General features: G+C 46.0%; 1 protein-coding gene across 3 annotated transcripts; it reads right to left on the bottom strand.

The window, feature by feature from the left end:
• Positions 1–4,189: 4,189 nt before the first annotated feature.
• LOC143808105 (nuclear cap-binding protein subunit 2-like) lies at positions 4,190–12,316 on the bottom strand. Of its 3 annotated transcripts, none has more exons than XM_077290406.1 (4): positions 10,098–12,316; positions 7,731–7,912; positions 6,664–6,802; positions 4,190–4,622 (listed from the first exon to the last, which is right to left on the bottom strand). In XM_077290406.1, exons 1-4 carry the CDS (start codon positions 10,575–10,577, stop codon positions 4,551–4,553), a joined length of 873 nt encoding a protein of 290 aa, XP_077146521.1. In that variant the 5' UTR covers positions 10,578–12,316; the 3' UTR covers positions 4,190–4,550. The 3 variants fall into 3 exon arrangements, with proteins under 3 accessions (XP_077146521.1, XP_077146522.1, XP_077146523.1); XM_077290407.1 differs by lacking the exon at positions 10,098–12,316 and adding an exon at positions 9,832–10,031; XM_077290408.1 differs by lacking the exon at positions 10,098–12,316 and adding an exon at positions 9,779–9,935.
• Positions 12,317–15,912: the final 3,596 nt, after the last annotated feature.

Here is a 15,912-nt window from a genome sequence, read left to right as displayed (position 1 = left end):
ACATACGGATCACTATTTTGGGGACTTTTCTGCGTATTACGGCCGTTAAAAACGGACCATATTTTTATACGCTGAGTGTGAGGCCGGCCTCAAGGAGTGATGAAGGGGGGTTTGATTTACTTTTATAGCGGGTTTTTTAGCGGATTTTTATGATTGGCAGCCGTCACACACTGAAAGACGCTTTTTATTGTAAAAATTATTTTTTACGTTACATTTTGAGAGCTATAATTTTTCCATATTTTGGTCCAGAGTCATGTGAGGTCTTGTTTTTTTGCGGGACGAGTTGACGTTTTTATTGCTAACATTTTCGGGCACGTGACATTTTTTGATCGCTTTTTATTCCGATTTTTGTGAGGCAGAATGACCAAAAACCAGCTATTCATGAATTTCTTTTGGGGGAGGCGTTTATACTGTTCCGCGTTTGGTAAAATGGATAAAGCAGTTTTATTCTTCGGGTCAGTTTCGATTACAGCGATACCTCATTTATATCATTTTTTTAATGTTTTGACGCTTTTATACGATAAAAACTTTTATAGAAAAAATAATTATTTTTGCATCGCTTCATTCTGAGGACTATAACTTTTATTTTTTCTTTGATGATGCTGTATGGCGGCTCTTTTTTTGCGGGACAAGATGACGTTTTCAGCGGTACCATGGTTATTTATATCCGTCTTTTTGATCGCGTGTTATTCCACTTTTTGTTTGGCGGTATGATAATAAAGCATTGTTTTTTTGCCTCTTTTTTTTGTTTGCGGTGTTCACTGAAGGGGTTAACTAGTGGGACAGTTTTATAGGTCGGGTCGTTACGGACGCGGCGATACTAAATATGTGTACTTTTATTGTTTGTTTTTTTTATTTAAAGAAATGTATTTGTATTAACAATAATTTTGGTGTTTTGGGGGGATTTTTTTTTATTTATTTTTTTTACACATGTGAATATTTTTTTTTTACACTATAACATTGCCCCGGGGGGGGCGCATCATGTTATAGTATAAGATCGCCGATCTGACACTTGGCTGTGTACTGTGTCAGATCGGCGATCTGACGTGCACAGATCCAGGCTTCCCGGCGCCTGCTCTGAGCAGGCGCAGTGAAGCCACCTCCCTGCAGGACCCGGATGCCGCGGCCATCTTGGATCCGGGCCTGCTGCAGGGAGGAGGAGGTAAGAGACCCTCGGAGCAACGCGATCACATCGCGTTGCTGCGGGGGTCTCAGGGAAGCACGCAGGGAGCCCCCTCCCTGTGCGATGCTTCCCTATACCGCCGGAACACTGCGATCATGTTTGATCGCAGTGTGCCGGGTGTTAATGTGCCGGGGGCGGTCCATGACCGTTCCTGGCACATAGTGCCAGATGTCGGCTGCGATAGTCAGCTGACACCCAGCCGCGCTCCCCCCGTGAGCGTGGCCGATCGCATATGACTATCCCGTCGGTGGTCATACGGGCCCACCCCACCTCGACGGGATAGTACGTCAGATGTCAGAAAGGGGTTAATTATTGGAACCTCCTAGGTCTTAGACTCAAGCATGCTCATAAACTTGTTTATATTGTATGACTTATTCCCTACCCTATTTAGGACTCAAGCATGCTTAAACTTGATACTGTATGACTTATTCCCTACCTTATTCCTAGTCATATGGCTCTATATTATGTAGCTAGATAACAACTAATGTATTAGACCTGGTTGCAAGTCTATTTGTGCCATTTGCACCTTGCGGATTCGCAGCAGTTTTCCATCAGGTTTACAGTACCATGTAAACCTATGGAAAACCAAATCCACTGTGCCCATGGTGCGGAAAATACCATGCGGAAACGCTGCAGTGTATTTTCCGCAGCATGTCAATTCTTTGAGCGGATTCTACAGCGTTTTACACCTGCTCCTCAATAGGAATCCGCAGGTGTAAAACCGCAGGTGAAATCCGCAAAACAAAAAAAACAGGAAATCCACGGTAAATCCGCAGGAAAAAACGCAGTGCGTTTTACCTGCGGATTTTTTAAAAACGGTGTGGAAAAATCAGCACACGAACCCGCAACGTGGGCACATAGCCTGATAATTTCTTTTTGTTATTGTTTTTTTTTTTTGTATGTTCTTTTTGTTCTTCTTGTATACATGTACATGTTTTTTATTCGCTTACCCTTTGTCTTTTAGTAAACCCCATGATTAAGACCCGGGAGGGTCGAAACGTCGGGTGTCTCTACTTTACAGGGTTTTGGACCAATTTTTGTAACTTGGCACCTATCTTCTTTGTCTAAAATAAAATTCCACAGATGGTTGCAAATCATTCCATTAGAGTGTGCAGAGAATTTTTGCTATTTACCATGCTTAATGTGGCACACACCATCACACAATGCAAATATTCAGTCAACTTCTCCCATTTATCTGATTTCAGGTGTGATTTTCATATTGCCAACACAGGTGACTTTAAACGAGCATCACATGCTTGAAACAAAGTTGTTTACCCAAGAATTTTGTGTGGGCCATTTTCGGAGTTGTCTGTGAAATTAGGTCCAGCTTGCCTTTTTTCCTTTTTGTGTGTGTTGTAATACACGCAAATGAAATAAATGTGTATAAAGGTACCTTCACACTAAACGACTTTGCAACGATAACGATAGCGATCCGTGACGTTGCAGCGTCCTGGATAGCGATATCGTTGTGTTTGACATGCAGCAGCGATCTGGATCCTGCTGTGATATCGCTGGTCGTTGCTGAAAGTCCAGAACTTTATTTGGTCGTCAGATCGGCGTGTATCGTTGTGTTTGACAGCAAAAGCAACGATGCCAGCAATGTTTTACAATGGTAACCAGGGTAAATATCGGGTTACTAAGCGCAGGGCCGCGCTTAGTAACCCGATGTTTACCCTGGTTACCATTGTAAAAGTAAAAAAAAAAAACACTACATACTCACCCTCTGATGTCTGTCACATCCCCCGGCGTCGGCGCTGCTGCTCAGAGCTTCCTGCACTGAATGTGCCAGTGCCGGCCGTAAAGCAAAGCACAGCGGTGACGTCACCGCTGTGCTTTCCGGCTGGCGCTTACACAGTGCAGAGAAGCACAGCGCCGGGGGACACGGCAGACACCGGAATGTAAGTATGTACTGTTTGGTTTTTTTAAATTTTACACTGGTAACCAGGGTAAACATCGGGTTACTATGCGCGGCCCTGCGCTTAGTAACCCGATGTTTACCCTGGTTACCCGGGGACCTCGGCATCGTTGGTCGCTGGAGAGCGGTCTGTGTGACAGCTCTCCAGCGACCACACAGCGACGCTGCAGCGATCGGCATCGTTGTCGATATCGCTGCAGCGTCGCTTAATGTGACGGTACCTTTACAAAACAAATATAATTGCAGTAATTTTCTGGGAGAAATAATTTTCTTGTTCCAACACTTTTGGCCATGACCGTAGATATTGGTTAGTTATCCATGAGATATATAGTGTCTTGCGTGGGTTGTTTACTGTTGTATTAAGCTAATAAATGAAAAAAATAACATGGGGTCCCCTCCATTTTTGCTAACCAGCAAAAGGTAAAGCTGGGAAGGTCCATGGTTATTGGGCCCTTCCCAGCCTAAAAGTACCAGCCCGCAGCCGCCCCAGAAGTGGCGCATCACATTCGCTCTTACCCATCGTTCTTTACTGTTCGGGTTCACCCATCTCTACAGTTGGTCAAGAAGGGTGCCGGACACCACCAATCCAATATTGATGACATCTTAAGGACACCTCGTTAATACTATATGCCCAGACGTTTTTAAAACACCATTTTCCTGACCGCGCCACTGGTCACAAGATTTTATTACCACAGAGCTGGTGCAGTGGGTCGTATTATCGGTCCAACTGCGATGTGACAAAATATTGGATTGCACCAGGACCAATGTTAGTCTAGGTGACATGCACAGGTCCAATTTTTTTTTTTTTTTTTTCTTTAGCTGTCACATGCTGTGCGAAGGAAAAGGGAGGGGGGAGGCATGTCCAAATTTCATCCAACATTAGGTCACACTTAACCAGGCTAAGCTCACATGAATGGCACAAAAATTTTCTTTTATTTATTCTGTCATAGATCAAATCTGCACATAGGAGGCAAAACCAAACAAACAAAAAAGAAAAAACACCGTAATGACTGCTGATGTAAAAACAATTTACATACAAATGCAAATCCGTATTTTTTATTTTTTATTTTTTTTTGGGGGGGGGGGGGGGGGGGGGGGGGGTCAAAATACAGGTTATTTTCTCTTTCTTTATACACTTAGCGACCTGAGAATCAGAAAAACTTTACAAAGTACTAGGATATGTTTTCTAGGTGAATGTTCAGGAACCAACTCGAGCAGTGGAATAAAGTATTATCCCACCCAGAAGCGAAATGGTTAAACAGCTTTTTACAGTTTGTTCAAAAGTGTGAGTGTTATTATACGACCCATAATATGAGCAGAAGAACAAATAAGTATAAACAGCAGAAGTAAGCATTCATAACTTCCTTCACATAACAAAGGTCAACTTAAAACATTCTCATAGAAATAGCTGGCCCAACTCCTGTTGAAAGTCTTGGAAAGATCTTCAATTTTTCAAAATGTTTGTACGACTTTACCATAACCACCTCTTCCCGCATCATAATCCTGCCGATACTCATCTCTAACCTGGTAGGAAAAAATGAAGATTTATTGGGTTCACAAGAACACAGTATTTCAGAGACATACAGTGGGGAAAATAAATATTTGATGTACTGCCTAGATAGATAGATATATATGTGGGTATGTATGTATGTATGTATGTATGTATGTATGTATGTATGTATGTATGTATGTATGTATGTATGTATGTATGTATGTATATTATATATATACATACATACATACATACCCACACATGCAATGCGTCGTTTTGGGGAAAAAAACACATCCTACAAATGTGCCCGCAGGATGCGTTTTTTTCCCATAGACTTGTATTGCCGACGGATCGCGACGTATGTCCATACGTCGCGTCCGTCGTGCACTGGATGCATCGTGTTTTGGCAGACCGTCGGCACGAAAAAACATTCAAGGGAACGTTTTTTTCGTCCGTCGGGTCCTGCATTTCCTACCGTGCATGCGCAGCTGGAACTCCGCCCCCTCCTCCCCGGGACTTTAGAATGGACAGGGGATGCGTTGATAAACTGCATCCGCTGCCCACGTTGTGCCGAATTTTCACAACGTCCGTCGTGCCGATGCTTAGCGACAGCCCTGTACCGACGGAAGTGTGAAAGAAGCCTTACTCCATGAGGCGAGATCCTGCATGTGCCCCACACAGAGGAAGGTTGACAGTCATCTTGTGTTTCTTCCATTTACTAATAATTGCGCCAACTTTTGTTACCTTCTCACCAACCTGCTTGCCTAATGTTCTATAGCCCATCCCAGCCTTGTGCAGGTCTACAATTTTGTCCCTGGTGTCCTTAAGGGTATGTGCACACATTGCAGAATCCGCAGGTAAAATTACCTGCGGATTTCACTTGCGGATTCCTATAAGGGTATGTGCATGCGTATTATATTTATAGAGCTGCGGATATTTCCGCAGCGGATTTCAGAAATCCGCAGGTAAAAGGCACTGCTTTTTTACGTGCGGATTTACCGCGTTTTTTATGCGGAATTTGTGCAGATTCCACCTGCGGATTCCTATAGAGGAGCAGGTGGAAACCTTCGCAGAATCCGCACAAAGAATTGACATGCTGTGGAATGTAACCCACAGTGTTTCTGCACGTTTTTTTCCGCAGCATGGGCACTGCGGATTGTGTTTTCCATAGGTTTTCATTGCATGGAAAGCTGCTGTGGACCCACAGCTGCAGATCTGCTGCGGATCCGCAGCAAAATCCGCAACGTGTGCACATAGCCTAATGGAATAGGTGTAAAACGAAACAAAATAAACCACTGCGTTTCTGCGTGGAATTTTCCGCAGCATGTGCAATGCGGATATGGTTTCCCATAGGTCTACATGGTACTGTACACCGCATGAAAAACTGCTGCGGATCCGCAGCCAAATCTGCAACGTGTGCACATACCCTAAGATAGCTCTTTGGTCTTGGCCATGGTGGAGGTTGGAGTGTGATTGTCTGGGCAGGTGTCTTTTATACAAGTAACAAGTTCAGACAGGTGCAATTAATACAGGTAATGAGTGCAGAGTAGGAGGGCTTCTTAAAAAAAAAAAAAAAAAAAAAAACAACAGGTCTGTGAGAACAAGAATTCTTGCTGGTCGGTTCTTGATCAAATACTTATTTCCTGTAGTAAAATGCAATTTTCTTATTTAAAAATCATACAAATGTGATTTTATGGTTTTTATATTTAGATTAAGATCAGTATACCTACAACAAAAATTACAGACCTCTCCATTCTTTGTACCTGGGAAGTTGCAAAATCGGCAGTGCATCAAATACTTATTTTTCCCCACTGTAACTATGCATTTCAATTAAAGACAATTTTCACTTTCAAACAATTAATCTATTGGTCCGAGACACCGCTCCTCCTCCAATCCAAGATTACTATGCGATCACATGAGGTCCTTAGCAACAGAATCTCAGTGAGCGAGGACATTGACCACATGAGATTAGAGGAGAAACTAATGCAAATAGTACGGAAAAGGGTATTTTTATCTATACCAGTATCAAATTTTTAAAAAACAAAAACTACTTGAAAGAAACAGTAATCTCACCTGACCACCCGATCTCCCACGTCCGTACTGTCTACCTTCTATAAATCCTGCATCCCAGTCTGTTCTGATGATTCTGTCATCTAGACGAGTACCATTAATGAACCTCATGGCTTGCTCTGTGTCTGCCCTGGTGTAGTATCTGATCACAGAGTTAAGGCTTAAAGTTTTCACATTTCCCGAAATGATCACGACTGAACATTAGATTTTGTGTTAACAGCAATACAAATGGTTATTGTTACTAAAGTCACGTATTTTAGCTGTCGGATTATCCAGCACGGCCTAAAAGAGACAAAGGACATGTTCACATACTGCATGTTTTTCTGCAACAAAACTCAGAATGGTGATGGGAAACAAAATCACTGTGTACATTATGTGCATTTTTTTTCCCCCATTCATTTAGTTGAAAAACACTGCAATACATTCTGAAAGAATTGATATGCTGTAGTTTTAAAAAGACACCCAGCAAGTAAAAAAACACAAAAAAAAAAACAAGCAAGGGCATTCTGCTTGATTAGTAATGTAAGGCTACGTTTCCACAGTAAGTAATTGCTGTGGTTATGATGCTGCATATCAGCTGTTACAGCACAAGATGGGATTTCTAGAAATCTAATGTCCACTATGCGTAAATGTGCAACTGTGGATCACCAGCTGTTATGGAATTGCAGCATGTCTTTCAGGACTGGAGCATGTCAACTTCTCTCGCGGAGACTCTAGTCTGCGCAACAGAAAATACATCAACTGAATGCAGTAAAGTCGCATGGCTCAAGTGATTAAGAACTGACTAGCTGAAGCCTTCTAAGCGCTATGTAGAAACAGGAGGTCAATTTTGTCTGCATGACTCAGGAGTCACTGCAAAAGTCCCAGCCGGGGAGCAGCTGGGTCAGGAGTTGAAGAGGGGAATGATAAATGCAGGGACAAGAGACTTCCTGTTCCTCCATAAAGAAGAATTAGCTGGGTAGAAAGGCAAAATGAGCAATTATAAGTACACAGTGCTGTATAATATGATGGGAGGAGGAGTGATTCTTTGAGGACTTCAATAAACTTCAACCTTCAAATTCAAAGGATACTCTACAAAGCAGAACCCACACGCCGTCTTCTTAACCTTATCGAGGCCCATGACGATTTTCTTCACATCTCCGCTTTTACTGAATAATTCGTAGATTTGCTCCTCTGTGGTGTAGAATGACAGATTTCCAACATATAAAGTGCAGCTCTGCTTCAGGAGCCTCTCCTGATCATCTATGTTACCCTGGGGAGGAGAGAGGGGGACACAAAACCATGGAGATAAAACTAAGTTCTCACTTCCCAGTAACTTTATGGATGTGAAGATTCCAGAGACAAGATCTCGCTCAAATAATGCCGGGTGCACATATGCAAGTAATCAGCAGCATGTTGGACGCAGCGCATGTACGCTGCATAAAAAGAGCTGTCGGCTTTTGAACGCAGGTGATTCCGCATGTGTTGATTGAACCGTGCAGAATCACCGAGTCCAATACATTGTACGGGTGACATTTATCTTGTGGAGACCGAGCGTCTCTGCAAGATAGACTGACATGCTGTGGTCTGGAGAGACGTGCCCCACGACAGTCTCCACAGGTGATCTGCAGGCGTCTCAGCACGCACAGTGGAGATGGGATTTCTTGAAAACCCATCCACTATACTGTAATATCTGGCCGATGCGGGTTGGATGCTGCGGATGTCGTAGTGTCCACCCTGCAGCGTTTACTGACCGCGGGAACTTACCCTAAGGGTACCGTCACACAGTGCCATTTTGATCGCTACGACGGTACGATTCGTGACGTTCTAGCGATATCCATACGATATCGCAGTGTCTGACACGCAGCAGCGATCAGGGACCCTGCTGAGAATCGTACGTCGTAGCAGATTGTATGGAACTTTCTTTCGTCGCTTGATCACCCGCTGACATCGCTGGATCGTTGTGTGTGACAGCGATCCAGCGATGTGTTCGCTTGTAACCAGGGTAAACATCGGGTAACTAAGCGCAGGGCCGCGCTTAGTAACCCGATGTTTACCGTGGTTACCAGCGTAAACGTAAAAAAAACAAACAGTACATACTCACATTCCGGTGTCTGTCCTCCAGTGTCTCAGCTTCTCTGCACTGTGAGCGCCGGCAAGCGAGCACAGCGGTGACGTCACCGCTGTGCTTTCCGGCTATGGCGCTTACACAGTGGAGAGAAGCAGAACGCCGGGGGACAGACACCGGAATGTAAGTATGTACTGTTTGTTTTTTTTACGTTTACGCTGGTAACCAGGGTAAACATCGGGTTACTAAGCGCGGCCCTGCGCTTAGTAACCCGATGTTTACCCTGGTTACCCGGGGACTTCGGCATCGCTCCAGCGCCGTGATTGCAAAGTGTGACCGCAGTCTACGACGCTGGAGCGATAATCATACGATGCTACGACGTCACGAATCGTGCCGTCGTAGCGATGTAAATGGTACTGTGTGACGGTACCCTAAGCCATTGTGCCCGAACATGAGACCTCACTGGCTGCCACCTATTCCACTGTGTGCAGAGCAGCCTCCCGCTGCTCAGGCCAGCTCTCTGGGGGGCGCGCGCCTGCCTGACAGCTCTCTGGGGGGCGCGCGCCTGCCTGACAGCTCTCTGGGGGGCGCGCGCCTGCCTGACAGCTCTCTGGGGGGCGCGCGCCTGCCTGACAGCTCTCTGGGGGGCGCGCGCCTGCCTGACAGCTCTCTGGGGGGCGCGCGCCTGCCTGACAGCTCTCTGGGGGGCGCGCGCCTGCCTGACAGCTCTCTGGGGGGCGCGCGCCTGCCTGACAGCTCTCTGGGGGGCGCGCGCCTGCCTGACAGCTCTCTGGGGGGCGCGCGCCTGCCTGACAGCTCTCTGGGGGGCGCGCGCCTGCCTGACAGCTCTCTGGGGGGCGCGCGCCTGCCTGACAGCTCTCTGGGGGGCGCGCGCCTGCCTGACAGCTCTCCGGGGGCGCGCGCCTGCCTGCCAGCTCTCTGGGGGCGCGCACCTACCTGCCTGCCAGCTCTCTGGGGGCGCACTACACTAGCACACAAGGGCCAGCACCAGGCCTCCAGCCTCACTGTACTCGGGCTTCCACACCCCCCGACCTGTCCCCTCACACATGCCTGCGCCGAGCACTGGGGAAAGGCTCCACTGCAGGCCACCAGGAGACAATCACCCTGAAGTGCTGGTCCCGGTACAAGCTCAGCTCCACGTACGAATCGCTCTTCAGGGCGCTGAACATTGCGGCTCCCAGCGCCTCCTCCACCAACAGCCCAGCTATACGGCAGCCGCTAAGCGACACTGGTTTAGCGACACTCATGAACCAATCAGAAAAGGCACCGTAAAGAAGCATTTCCGGGTGTTAGGCTGAACAACCGCCGCCATATTTGATGAGGGCGCACAGCTGATCGCGTGCTGACGAGGACATAGGTGAGTACGGACCGTGCTGTCATGGCGGCCGCGAACTGTGTGAGGAAGTAACCAGCTCTGTCTCTGTGCCTCAGGAGGTGTGGGCGGCGCCGTCCCGGCAGAGATGGTGCTCAGGAGGCTTCTGTTCTCCTTACTCAACAACCCCCAGCTGATAGAGAAACTCTCCGAGTCCCGGCCGATCCGCAGAGCCGCGCAGATCACCGCGTTCGCTGTCACAAAGGCGCAGCTGACCGGGAAGGACGCAGCACAGCGCATGCTCCGCTCCCACACGGTGCAGCAGCTGAAGCAGGAAGCGTCCGCGTCTCCCCGGGACCTGGGGGAAATGGGGCGCAAGATGGGGAGGATCCGGGACACGTTTGTGAGCGAGCTGAAGACTGGCATGGCGGAAGCTAAGGGGCGAATGAAGAAGCCAAGCGGCAAGTGATGCTGTGCGGAGACTGGTGGCCTGTGCTGGCCGTGCCCCCCCACTAATGGTGCCCCACATAGCCCCATACAGTCTGGTGCCCCCTTGTGGCTGAGCAGCGGGTCACAGCCTCCTGTACCGGGGTCTCCTGCAGGAATGAGAATCTACTGAATTGTACAGAAAAATAAAATTTTCTGCCGTTTTATATATTTGCTGCTATTTGCTACCAGGGAAAACCACAACGTGTTTATGATGAAGGTTTACAGGACGATCGGCCCAGACTGTGCCGTGTGGATGTCTGCTGTTGGACCTAGGCGCCTCGGCCCACCCTAATGTTACCTGGAAATACTTTGTCATTTAAGTCCTGTAGGATGAAATAATGTTTCTTATGTAATGGGAAGAACCGCACCTATTCTGTTTACCTTTTGATGTAGCAATTTGGGAATTATCTTACAGCACATATTTTACTGAATGTTTTTCATGGTGGGCATTGGAGCTTGGGGGGGGGGGGGGGTATTGCAAATCAAGTTATTTTTTTGTCTCATTAGAGGACATGATGCTGGAATCATTTGCTGCCTGGAAATACCGTTCTCACTGCCGCCAGTAGAGGCTTTCTAACTAGTGATGAGCGAATATACTTGTTACTGGAGATTTCCCGAGCATGCTCGGGGGTCTTCCGAGTATTTTTTAGTGCTCTGAGATTTAGTTTTTCTTGCCGTAGCTGATTGATTTACATGTGGGGGTTGCCTGGTTGCTAGGCAATCCCCACATGTACTCAGCCTAACAGATGTAAATCATTCAGCGGAGGCAAGAAAAACGAAATCTCCGAGCACTAAAAAATACTCGGAGGACCCCTGAGTGTGCTCGGGAAATCTCAAGTAACGAGTATATTTGCTCATCACTATTTCTAACCTCTTCATGGTCATGTGGGCGACATCACTAACTGTGCTGCAGTGCACATACTATCCTGAGCAGTGACAATCAAATATCAAGCAGCGTACGTAATTTTCCCTAGCAAGACGAGCACACATACCATAGTGTTGCACACTATACCTCATTAGCAGCGCCAAACAAATGCCACAGTGAAGCTCAGCAATACTGCCCCAGGGATTTGCTGACTGCTTGCAATTCTTAGTCTATAGGAACGTGGAAGTACAGAGACTTGCAGAGACCTGGAAAAGATTGGCCTGAGAGTGAAGTGGGACCAGTATTATTTCTTTCATTGTGCTGCGCTCAGCTGGTTTTCAGTACTCCCATAAGAATGAATGTAGTGGCAGTGCGCATGATCAACCACCACTTCATTCAAGAAGGGCTTTTCTGTTTCTCAAGATCACTGAGGGTCCAAGTGCTCTGATCCCCAGCGATTGGGAAGTTGTGACCTCTAATGGAGAATACCGTGAGCGCTTATTTTTAAATATTATTGTAACTCGTGAACAGTCCCTTGATCCCTCAGTGTTTTCCATGGTTGTCATTACCTTCACTTACTGTTCTTATTAGTGTCCTCAAAGATCTTCTTTTATTGTACAGGACCTTGGCCGTATGATGATGTTAGAAACGTCCTGGAACCATTTTTAGTTGCCATTTTTGGTTAATCCAATAATTGTGAAACGTATTCCAGTCTCAAATCTCCCACTCCATCAGCTCCCACAGAGTGTAGTCCGAAATGTTGGTCCAAATGTTGTTACTAGGAATGAGTGGACCCATGGAAGTTCGAGTTCTGGTACCTGACCCAAATTTTACTCCAATGTTCAGTTTGAATGAGAGAACTGTAGTTGAACTTGAACCTGGTCCTGCACGTCATTGAAAACAATAAGAACCAGAACTTTGGAGCTTGAAAACTTTGTGTGTGTATTTCTATCTCTTCCCGGACTTCCCAATGTACTGTGAACATAAACACGGACTTCTGGGAGAAGTTTGGATTCGCTCATCTCTAGTGCTAATGTTTTGGCAGAACATGCAACTTTTTACTTTAAAAAGTTGCAAAACAGGTTACAGACTAAAATAAAGAGCACCATTTATTTTGTGCAATATTAATAAACTATGTGCTTCGTTTTGAAGAATTTTGCACAAAAACAGCTCAACAAATACCTTTTATTAAAAAAATATATATATATTGACTTTAAAAAAATGCGAATTATGAATCCGTCGCTGGGACTCCACAAGACCTCTGAAGGTGTCCTTACATTCGTTTGGTCAGTATGTGTCTACATCCAGTTTAATTGTATAGGAAATTGTTGCAAACTGCAAAGAAACTCATACTAAGGCTGCCGTCACACTAGCAGTATTTGGTCAATATTTTACATCAGTATTTGTAAGCCAAAACCAGGAGTGGAACAATTAGAGGAAAAGTATAATAGAAACATATGCACCACTTCTGCATTTATCACCCACTCCTGGTTTTGGCTTACAAATACTGATGTAAAATACTGACCAAATACTGCTAGTGTGACGGCAGCCTAATACATATCTATATACAAAAAGTGAAACTCGTTTATAGTGTCATTACAAACAGAGTGATCTATTTCAAGTGTATATTTCTGTTCATGTTGATGATTATGGCTTACATCCAATGTAAACCCAAGAGACATTATCTCAGTAAACTGTAATAATTAACAAAAAACACCTGCAAAGGCTTCTTAAGCATTTAGAAAGGTACCTTAGTCTGTTTCAGTAGGCTTCACAATCATGGGGAAGATTGCTAACTTGACAGATGTCCAGAAGGCAGTGATTGACATACTCCACAAGGAGGGAAAGCCACAAAAGATAACTGCTAAAGAAGCTGGCTGTTCAGAGTGCTGTATCCAAGCATATTAATGGAAAGTTGAGTGGAAGGAAAAAGTGTGGTAGAAAAAGATGCAGAAGCAACCTGGAGAACCGCAGACTTGAAAGGATTTTTAAAAGGCCATTCAAAAATTTGAGGGAGATTCACCAGGAGTGGACTGCTGCTGGAGTCATTGCTTCAAGAGCCACCACACACAGATGTATCTAGGACATGGGCTATAAGTGTCGCATTCCTTGTGTCAAGCCACTCATGAGTAATAGACAACACCAGAAGCATCTTACCTGGGCCAAGGAGCAAAAGAACTGGACTGTTGCTCAGTGGTCCAAGGTGTTTTCAGATTTAAAGTAAATTTTGCATTTCATTTGGAAATCAAGATCCCAGAGTCTGGAGGAATAGTGAAGAGGCCACAATCCAAGCTGCTTGAGGTCTAGTGTGAAGTTTCCCCAATAAGTGATGGTTTGGAGAGCCATTTCAGATGCTGGTGTAGGTCCACTGTGTTTTATCAAGATCAAAGTCAGCACAGTAGTCTACCAGGAAATTTTAGAGCACTTCATGCTTCCATCTGCCGACAAGCTTTTTGGAGATGGAAATTTCATTCTCCAGCAGGACTTGGCACCTGTCCACACTGCCAAAAGTACCAATACCTGGTTTAAAAACAACAGTATCGCTGTTGATTGCCCAGCAATCTCGCCTGACCTTAACCCCATAGATAATCTATGGGGTAATTGTCAAGAGGAAGATGAGACACCAGATCAAACAATGCAGATGAGTTGAACGCTGATATCAAAGCAACCTGGGCTTCCATAACACCTCAGCAGTGCCACAAGCTGATCGCCTCCATGCCACGCTATATTGATGCAGTAGTTCATGCAGAAAAGGAGCCCCAACCAAGTATTGAGTTCAGTTACTGAACATACATTTCAGTAGGCCAACATTTTAGATTTTAAACTCATTTTTCAAGCTATTTAATGAGATAATGACTTTTGGTTTTCATTAGCTGTAAGTCATATTCATCAACATAAACACTTGAAATAGATCACTCTGTAATGACTCTTTTATAATAACTTCAAAATGGCCGCCATAGTCACCACCCATCTTGAAAAGTTTTCCCCCTCCCATATACTAATGTTCCACAAACAGGAAGTTGATATCAACAACCATTCCCTTGTCACTCCGGGACCAGGGGACTATGAATACAAGACTGGTCACACCTGGACCAGGGATACAGGTTCAGGACACTGGCCGCAAAGGAACCTCACAACTCACTAGTATTACACCTTAGCACTAGGCACCTTCCGGGAATTGCAGTGCACACACACAGACCAGGAAGCAGGAGCATGCCGGGGACCGCCCCGAGGACCAGGGCGGTGAGCAAGTCAATGTCCCTGCATGCAGGGAGAAGGGTACAGCATGCAGGGGCACCAGCAATAGCGCTACAGTACCACCCCTTTATGCCCCATTTTCTTCAAGCATCTGTCTGGAACTCTGCAGAGAAGTTGGAGACTGACATCTCTTCATGGACTCCCATGACTTCTCTTCGGAGCCACGACTTCTGTCCACTGGAAGAAATGACATCTCTCACTATCTTCATGACTAGGATCCTTCTCTCTGTCAAGCCATCCTGATAGGGTGAAGTGGGCGCAGCACCAGCAACTGGGTATTGGGAAGTCTCTCTGTGTACGTTAAGATCAGTTATCATCCCGGAGGATTCAACAACTGACTGACTGGAGTATCTCCACCTGGTTGGGGGATTGAAGAAACTTGACAGATTCCAGCACCTTGACATTCTCATCACCAGACCACCTTGAGACTGAAGATACCTCCTCTGGTCATGTCGCCAGCCTTGTCTCCAAGACAAAACGTCCACAAGGCAGGGAGGTTCCTGGAGGCAAGTGATTGGTATAATCGTCGAGTCTATGTGGGACATCGCCTCCGCTTCTCTTTCTTTGGAGACACAACACACAGCAACTCGGCGACTAGCAGACCTAGTGGACAAGATGGTGTTTGTGCTGGCTAACCTGGACATATAGGACCAGACACCTCTTGTGACTCGTCGGTCCCCAACGAAGCACCACACAGGGTCTCCAGACTAGAACGGGCACCTGAGTTCTCAGTTCTAGACCACCAATGGGAACACCAGACAGCACATGGAAGGTGCTCTTCTCTGTATATAGCACTGATCTGGAGCTTGAGTTGCTTAGATATTACTTTACTGTTTCTGCGTAGGGCTCTTCCGTCACTTGACAACACCCTCACAGGATTCTGGAGCTGTCGGACGGGAATCTGACCCTGACTTGCAGCATAAATTCTCTCGCGGAACTGAAGCCTCCGATTGCCACGGACACAGTCACAGTAATTTGTGGAGAGGCAATTCTCCCACCAAGGGCAGCCTCTCCCACTGACCCAAGGTTTTGGAGTTTTTTAGGCTTCACTGGACAAAGACCATTAGGATGTTCCACACAACCTCAGCGTTACCGTAATCCCTTCTCACAACTCAGTTCCGGCTTCTGCTTAGCTTGCCAAACACGGTCGACCTTCATGAATTCTGCATGGGTAGGTGCCTCAACAGGCTGGCGAATGAGTGGTCTTTGATAGGACAGGGCCAGATATGAGGGTCTCTTCACTCATCTGGTTTGCTCCTG

Source organism: Ranitomeya variabilis, chromosome 2 (genome assembly GCF_051348905.1).
Source record: "Ranitomeya variabilis isolate aRanVar5 chromosome 2, aRanVar5.hap1, whole genome shotgun sequence".
NCBI classification, from domain to species: domain Eukaryota; kingdom Metazoa; phylum Chordata; class Amphibia; order Anura; family Dendrobatidae; genus Ranitomeya; species Ranitomeya variabilis.
The sequence above is the reverse complement of the archived record's forward strand: the minus strand, read 5'-3'. Positions and strand labels throughout refer to the sequence as shown.

What these genes read in the sequence shown, in the direction of transcription:
- LOC143808105 (XM_077290406.1), bottom strand. Translation starts at nt 10,577, where the DNA reads ATGGGGCTATGTGGGGCACCATTAGTGGGGGGGCACGGCCAGCACAGG. An exon ending in GCGGCCGCCATGACAGCACG is followed by an intron (nt 7,913 to 10,097) that starts GTCCGTACTCAC and finishes TCTCCTCCCCAG; the next exon opens with GGTAACATAGATGATCAGGA. An exon ending in TGTGGGTTCTGCTTTGTAGA is followed by an intron (nt 6,803 to 7,730) that starts GTATCCTTTGAA and finishes CTCTGTGATCAG; the next exon opens with ATACTACACCAGGGCAGACA.